The sequence below is a fragment of the Pinus tabuliformis genome, chromosome 6 (genome assembly GCF_031772625.1).
Source record: "Pinus tabuliformis cultivar Carrire ecotype Pingquan chromosome 6, CPIR1, whole genome shotgun sequence".
NCBI classification, from domain to species: domain Eukaryota; kingdom Viridiplantae; phylum Streptophyta; class Pinopsida; order Pinales; family Pinaceae; genus Pinus; species Pinus tabuliformis.
In genome coordinates, this window is record NC_142292.1 from 1,779,053,734 (window position 1) to 1,779,062,120 (window position 8,387).

General features: G+C 37.4%; 1 protein-coding gene across 1 annotated transcript; it reads left to right on the forward strand.

Moving 5' to 3' along the window:
- The first annotated feature begins 3,231 nt into the window (after positions 1 to 3,231).
- LOC149266101 (disease resistance protein RPV1-like) lies at positions 3,232 to 6,998 on the forward strand. Its single transcript, XM_089407176.1, has 4 exons — positions 3,232 to 3,782; positions 4,130 to 5,228; positions 5,338 to 5,688; positions 5,799 to 6,998. Exons 1-4 carry the CDS (start codon positions 3,232 to 3,234, stop codon positions 6,996 to 6,998), a joined length of 3,201 nt encoding a protein of 1,066 aa, XP_089263302.1.
- Positions 6,999 to 8,387: the final 1,389 nt, after the last annotated feature.

The window sequence follows — 8,387 nt, forward strand, 5'->3', positions numbered from 1 at the left end:
ACCTCAACCCATCAAACAATGATTCCACCTCATGGTCAGACATCAAAAAATTATCATCATATTGTTCTCTATCCAAGCCTTCCAGGGCTCAAGATTTTTTGTTCCAACCAAGGCTCCAGGACTAGTAACTCAACCCACAGCTTATGCCGGGCTCCAGAGTGTTTGTCCAACCAAGGCTCCAAGACTAGTAACTCAACCCACATCATGTACTAGGCTCTAGAGCATTTTTCCAACCAAGGCTCTAGGACTAGTAAATCAACCCACCTAGGGCTCTAGAGCGTCTTTCCAACCAAGGCTCCAGGAACTAGTAACTCAACCCAAGTTAAGGAAACATGAGAACCAACCAGAAAATTAAAGAAACGAACCCACAACATGATGGTTATCCAAGAAATGGCAAAGCTAGGAAAATCCACTATCAATCGAGGCAATCCTCCATGCCAATGACACACCATCATTAAGAAACCACATGCATGCGCCATGCATGCCTAAACTAGTGAGGAAAACATACATGCAACTGGATACCTGCAAGAAAAACCCGTTGTAGCAGTTGATCCCAATGTCCTCTTGCGCTTTCCTACTCTTCCCTTGCCTTCTTGATCCAAAGCTCCAAGTATGCCACACTCTCCAAGAGTGCTCCAAGAAAAGTCTAAGTATCCAAGAGTATGAGAGAGAGAGAATGGAGAGAGAGCTCCAAAACTGAACTGACCAAGCTTGCCCACTGATCCTCAGAAGCCTTTTCATTAATGAGACTTATATTTTCTTCATTTTCCATTATTTTTCATCATTTTCCTCCTCACATGCAACCTGTGACCTTTCACCTCCCTTTTCTCATAATTTCCTTTATTTTCATAAGTAAATGTGCCAGAAATGCCTTTTTGCCTTTTTAATGCCTTTGCGTTTGCCAATTTCCTTAGCCATAATAACCAAAATGTACACCCACTAGGATGTTTTGCCCACCATTGAGCTTGGAATACGTATCTCATCACCATGGTCTTATATATTTTTACATGGATTTTTAACCAAGGTTACAAATTTTGCCCCATAACATTTATTTCTTCTTTGATATGAATATTGGGACAATTTTCAATTTTATGTAGTTTGGAACCACATCATGTAGTTATGGATTTGGACTAATGGATTTCTTTCTTCTCTTTTTTTCTTATCATGTTGGTATTTTCTAACATTTTCTTGGGACTTTTTCCCTCTTTGTAGTTTGGATTCTACCCCTTGTGGACAATTATTTGAAGTATGTCCCTGTTTGACACATAACCAACAGGTGAGCTTGTTCCGAGCTTCTTGTTTGTGAGTCCTAAGATGAATACCTTGAGGACCATAATAGTGGGAATTAGGGACCAGACATGATTATGCATTCAAACCTTTAACTTGAAATATAAGCATCAATACTCCAAAAAAAACTTTTCCATTAGAAAAATGTGACGAGCCATTTCACAAAGGCTAACCTTTAATCAGTTTAATAATAACCATATCCAATAAGTACACAAGTCAACATTGTAATTAAGAATTAATCACATTAAATGCTAAGCTTTAATGCCATGAGATGCACCCACCTGCACATATAAAGAGAAAAAGGAAGCCAAACCAATGACTGCAGATTATTTGAACTACTTAATTTAAATTCTATACGATTGGTTCTCATGCCCTTGCACTTTCTCACCATCCACAGTTGGTGAAGACAACAGAGATCTGGTATGCCGGAAGAAAAGTGATGGCATGTTTTGATAGAATGTTTAGTACTTGTAAAAGCCAATGGGCGGTGGTGTCTCCTTTGGCTGTTGATGAATTATAAGGGAGTTTTTTATTATGTTGTTGATGATGATTAGAGTATCATTAATTTGTTTTATTTTGAGGAAGCGGAGGAAAAAGCTGCAAGTGACCACTTGTATTCTCATTATTCTCATTATAGAGTGAAGGGTGGGCACTGGGTTGTATAGTAGTTTTTTTATTAATTATATTTGTACATAAGTAATAATTACAAAATAAGAGTTATAAGAATTTAACTAATTAGATTTTAAATAAATAAATTTAAATATTGTGAAAAACTAATAAAATTCATTTGGTAATGTTAAACTATGAAGGAGGTGTATTTTTTTTTGTCAAACACAACCAATAGCTAATCAATGTAAAATAAGATTAAAGAAAATGAGCATCCATTAACTACATTTCTTTGTAATATTGGATGTATGTTTTCTAATATTGGATTCTTAAGCTATTGGAGAAGAAACAATAAATAGAAGTGGCTATAACCATAAAAGAGGACCACCTATCATAAAACAAAAATAAATAAAATTAAAGAAAATAAACATTCATTAATGATGTTTCTTTGTAATATTAGATTTCTTACTCTAATATAGCAACTACTTTTTGTGTTATTTACTATATATTAAGAAATCAAATAAGATTCAATAAATTATGTAAGAATAAACATCAAATAATGACATTTATGTGTGATATTAGATTTCTTACCTTTTTAATAATTGCTTTTTGTGCTATTAACTTTATATTAAGAAATCAAATAAAATTAATTATATATTAAAAAATCAACTAAAATTAAATGAATTTTGTTTTAAGAAATCAAATAAAATTTACTGAATTGTGTTTCAATGTAAGTAAGAAGGAATATCTATTAATAACATTTTTTATTAACATTGAATTTATTGATTCCTTGGCAATTGCTTTTTGGATTTTTGACGACTATATGATGAAAGATGAAATAAAAATCAATTTACAAATTACTATGTAAATAAGATAATAAAGGGTGTCCCGAAAAACCAAAAGATAAAAACTACCCGAAACCCTAGTAACAATGTTCCATCATGAACCAAGAAAAATCAACAATAAATTTGTTTATAATAATGCCTCTAACCTCCTGGAATGTGCCAAGCAAGAAAAAGAGTTCTCATGATGGTGGAACTTTTAATTATTTCGAATATATTTCAATCAAGAAACCTCCGGGAATGTTCCAAGCAAGAAACTTGTTACCTGTTACCTTACTCGTTTTTTTGGGGGTTGTAAAATAACATTACAATACTGGTTGAGATACAGCACATCCTTTCCACCCATAGTGAGATACAATACTCGTTTGGCCAAAAGGGGCTCGGATTCGGCTGCAGCTTCTTGCTTCCAGTTTTGAATAACCGCCTCACCTATTCATCTTATTCATTGTGTCAGCGGTTCTTCTTATTTTCAGTCCATCCATTCATCTGTTCTGAAATGGCAAACCTATCCACCCCACCGCAACAGAAGGGCGATGCTTCATCGTCTTCTGCCTCCACCTCTTGTCCCCGATATGATGTTTTCATCAATCATCGGGGGCCCGATGTTAAAAACACCTTCGTTAGCCATCTCGACAAGCGCCTTCGTGAACATGGATTGTGGCCGTTTCTTGACAGGCCTGAACTGCAGGCCGGACGCGACATCAAGTCTCAAATCGAAGCCGCTATTCGAGTGGCTTCTGTGCACATCGCGATTTTTTCTCCGACTTATGCGGAATCGACATGGTGCCTCGACGAACTAGTCCTTATGCTCAACTCCGGGGCTCCCATTGTTCCAATATTTTTCAATGTCGAGCCTTCTGAGGTCAGGTGGAACGACAAAAAGGGAGCATACGCTGAAGCCCTGAAAGAACTCGAGCAGAAGACAAGCAGCGACCCTGAAAATAATGGAGAGAAGCCACGCCACGACTCCGCTACCATTCAAGGCTGGAGAGCTGCTCTTTCTCATGTCGCAAATCTGAAGGGTTGCGAACTGAAGGGCTTTAATGGGTAAACATTTTTAACTATTTCGTGTCCGTTTTAGTTCCTTGATTGGTATTTGATATTAATTAAATTTGATTAAGTGAAGGAGTTAAAGTTATTAGGTTAACAGTTGTAGTTTCGGGTACTTTGAATCAGTGAGAGACCTGTGGTATTGAGTATATCCTATTACATGTGACCAAATTTGGGGATTTCCCATGTCACAAGTTTTGGGGATGTTCTGATGTTTCCACCATGTGGTTTTTGAGAATAAATCATAGTGCATATGCGTTGTTCTTAGATGTATGATTGTTATCCTTATTGCTCTACCAACACTTCATATTTACCCAAGCGTTTCTCATTGGTTACTCATCCAGGAACGAGCAGGCGCTCCTGGATGAAGTTGTGCGAAACGTATTGAAAAAACTTCCAAAAACACCACTTTTTGTGGCTAAATATCCAACTGGTTTGGATGATAAGCTACAAGACTTTGAAAGTACAGTGCTGTCGCAGCAGGGGCAGCAGCGTGACGTCCAGGCCAGGGTTGTGGGAATTATAGGTGTTGGTGGTATTGGGAAAACCACTTTGGTGAAACAGATCTTCAACCGTAGGTGCTCTGAGTACGATGGATCCTCCTTTTTATCTGATGTTAGTGAAACTGCAGCTAGAAAATCTCTGGTTGATTTGCAAATGAAGCTCATTAAGGACTTGACACACAGGGATATTAAAATTGAGATTGTGGACCAAGGTGTGATAATCCTTAAACGTTACCTACCTTGTTGTAATGCAATGATAGTTTTAGATAATGTAGAGAAGGCCGATCAATTGGATGCATTCTTTCCAATTAGGGATGTTCTTAGTTCCAATAGCTTGATAATAGTTACCTCTCGGGACAAGCATGCTCTCCTATGTTCAGAAATAGCAGATTCATCAATTTATAAGCTCACCGGGATGAATAGAGCACACTCCCAAGAGTTGTTCTGCTCATATGCCTTCAATCGGCCACATCCACCACGAGGATTTGTAGATCTGGTGGAACGGTTTGTAAGGGCCTGTGATGGATTGCCCTTGTCATTGAAAGTTACTGGGGCTCTTCTTTGTGGAAGAGATGACACATATTGGAAAGAGCTATTGAATGATTTTCACAAGATACCACCCGCCGACATACGGGAAACGCTCAAAATTAGTTATAATTCACTCGACCAAGAGTACCAGCAAATATTCTTAGATATGGCCTGCTTTTCTATAGGAGAAGATATGGATACAGCAAAAAGGATATGGGGAGCGGTGGGGATTTCAAATTTAGAGAACAAGTGTCTTCTGGAACTGGACAGCGGAAAGCGGATAAAAATGCATGATCAGGTTAGAGATATGGGAAGATATACTGCCGCGGAAAGATCAATGCCCCATCGTCTTTGGTGTGACGCCACGAACAATAAAAATATTGATAAGTTATTTGAAGAATCGTCGTGGTCTGTAAGTGATTCAAACATTCCTCTTTGGTTCAAAATTTTTAAAGTTGTTTTGTTCAACGCAAGATCTGTGCCCTGGATACTATCTATCTTTTATTTTTATGATTGAATAGGTCGCAACCGAAGTTCACGGGATTTCGACGGTTCATCGTCGAGACGGTTTCGATTATGGATTCGGTGTCCGTTCAGAAATGTCATGGTACAAAAGGCGTAGTCAGGAGCTGTTGGAAAACTGTAAGCGGGCACTGTTCAATACAGACCGTTATCATGGTTTGCGAATTCTTGCAAGTGAAGATTATTATGTAGAAGCTATATTGAGGAGGGTGCGGTCACCACATCTCATATGGCTCCGCTGGTATAAATGCCCCTATTCTTCCCTGCCTTCTTGGGTTCCCCTGGAACATTTAAGAGTTTTAGAAGTGAGAGGAAGCAGATTGAAGACCTTGTGGCAACAGGAATCTCAGGTACGCAATTTTGCGTGTTTATACTTATTCTTTTATTTCGATTTCAATCTCAGTTTGTAGATGAGAATCATCTCGAAATCTTTCTTACAGTGGAAATGTGGACATTGCAGCCGCCTCTCGAGTTGCGAGAGTTAAACATCTACGCTCCCTTTTCAGATTTTCCAAAGTCGATTGGACAACTGAAGTACCTTGAAAAGATTGTTGTGGATTATGATGGGACTGTCCAAATCAAAACTTTGCGAGAGGAATTTTGTTATATGCACTCTTTGACATGCCTGGTTTTAAGACATTTCACAAGAATGAGATCGTTGCCTGATTGCCTGGGAAAGCTAACAAATCTTCAGCACATCGATTTGTCTTATGCTACCAGTTTGGAGATGCTGCCTGATTCCATCGGAAAGCTACCAAACCTCCAGTCCATTGATTTGTCTTATTGTTCCCGCCTGGCGATGCTGCCAAATTCTTTTGGGAATTTGACTCGACTCAAACGTCTGTCTTTGAAGGAATGTAGGAATGTGACCATTTCCAAAGAGACACTTGGAAATATTACCACGCTGGAATTCTTGGATCTTTCATGTTGTTCCAAGTTGAAAGAATTGCCTCCCCAGGTCGCACATCAACGATTCCTGGAAAAATTATATTTGTTGGATGCCGAGTTAAAAGAATTGCCAAGCGGTATTGGAGATCTATGCAACTTGGAGGTTCTGCATTTAGGGGACCATTTGTTGGAAGTGCTGCCATCGTCTTGCCTCGGTTCCCTCAATAGCTTGAAGGATTTGCGGGTGAGCAATTGCCCGCGATTGAAATGCTTGCCGGATACTTTTGGAAGGTTGACTCAACTGACACGGTTGAGTTTGGTTTCTTGTGGGATACAAAAGTTACCACAGGATATTCTCCGGCTGAACAATCTCGAATACTTTCGCATAGAAGATTGTCCATTGGGCGAACTTCAATTTAAAACAGCAGAACGAGAAAGAGAAACAGGAGCAGCGTTGAATGAATTGGACGACTCCAATGGCAAATGTATGTTTGGTTTGGAGAGGCTCCGGAGATTTGAACTGGTTGGAGTACAGATAAGGGAGGTAACCTTTCCTGAAGGAGTTTGCCGAAACCTTCGAGGACTTTACTTGATTGACTGTAAAGAATTGAGGCAAATAGGAAGGCTTTGTGGTATCTATGATTGTGAAAATGTAAAGGAGCTCACCAGTCTTGAAACGTGGACATCATCTTTGAGGAGCTTGTCTGTGGGAGGATGTAGGAACACCTCCCAAACCTTACAACACTACATGTTCGTGATTGTGATGAGATAGAAGTGTTGCCATCTCTGGAACATCTGACATCTTTGTGGTCGTTGCGGGTCTTTAGATGTAGTAAACTAAAGACCATACAAGGGTTGGAACACCTCACAAAGTTTGAGTGGCTATATGTTGGTGATCTCGCTGAGATAGAAGAGTTGCCAGCTTTGGAAAATTTATGGTCTTTGTGCGTTGTTCGATGTCCCAAGTTCAAGTGCATGCAAGGGTTGGAACACTTCAGAAAGCTTCAATATTTATTTGTTGAAGAATGCGCTGAGATAGAAGAGCTGCGAGGTGTGGAACATTTAATGTCCTTGGAATTTCTTAGAGTAAGGGACTGTCCCAAACTGCAGTGGCGCGGGAGAGTAGTGGAGCAGTTGCGCCAACGATTGAAGGAAGGATTCAGTTATGTAAAAGAAAGCAAAATGAAGAGGCTGTGGTCCGCTATTTGTGGAGCGAGAGAGTGTGAGGGGGATAGAAAAACAGGGAAAAGAATGAGGAGCATGTGAAATTAAGAGCATGGGAAAGTATGTATATTTTAATATTTTTATGTTAAGGCTTATTGCATTTGTCTCTTTGTTTTGGTGACGTTGGTCTTGGTTGGTAGTAAGTGGGTTAGTATTGGGTTCATTTAATTTAGTTGTTAGATGCGGTGGAAGACACATTGTTGATATTAGATAGATGGCAAAACTTCAAAACTCCAACCATTCGAACACTTCGTGGTTGTCAAATTCTGTTTTGGTGAGAGGTGTTATTTTAAAAGAGAAACATATTTTAATAACCAAATCTTTACATAAAATTATTTTTATTTTAAAATTTTATTTTCTTTCTTGAAAAAACATTATATAAGTAAGCCGGTGCTCATGTTAAATTTAAAAAATGAAAATAGTTTATTTTTTAATTCAAAAATATTTATTTATTAATGATAATGTAAATGAGCATTAGTTTAAGCATAAGAAACTAGTTTATTTTTTAATTGAAAATTATTTTCTCATTAATAAGTTGATTAGTTTTAGACAAAGGTTTTATTAATATTATTAGTTAATCATTTAAGTTGGTTTGTAACTAATTTTATTATCAATGTGGAGCCATTTTTTAAGACATAAATAAGCTATAAAACTCACTTTTTAAGAAATAAGCTATAAAACTCATAAAAATAGTATTTTTTAATTTAATGTTATCAAATGAAATAAGTTAATTTTTTTGTAATTTGGCAGGACTACATCTATGACTTCATATTAAGAAGTGTTTTAGCAAAACACTTTATCACCGTCTATCCAAAACCCCATAGACATCAAATGAAAAAGTTAAAAATTATTAAAATAAATAAATTTTGATGAAAACTTTTAACTCAATTTTAATAAAAATTGCAATTTTTATTTTATTTTTTCTCCAATAATATTT

Excerpts from the sequence above, each read along its gene's own strand:
- LOC149266101 (XM_089407176.1), top strand. The coding sequence starts at position 3,232 with ATGGCAAACCTATCCACCCCACCGCAACAGAAGGGCGATGCTTCATCG. Across the intron at positions 3,783-4,129 it reads GAACTGAAGGGCTTTAATGG|GAACGAGCAGGCGCTCCTGG; the intron begins GTAAACATTTTT and ends TTACTCATCCAG. Across the intron at positions 5,229-5,337 it reads TTGAAGAATCGTCGTGGTCT|GTCGCAACCGAAGTTCACGG; the intron begins GTAAGTGATTCA and ends ATGATTGAATAG.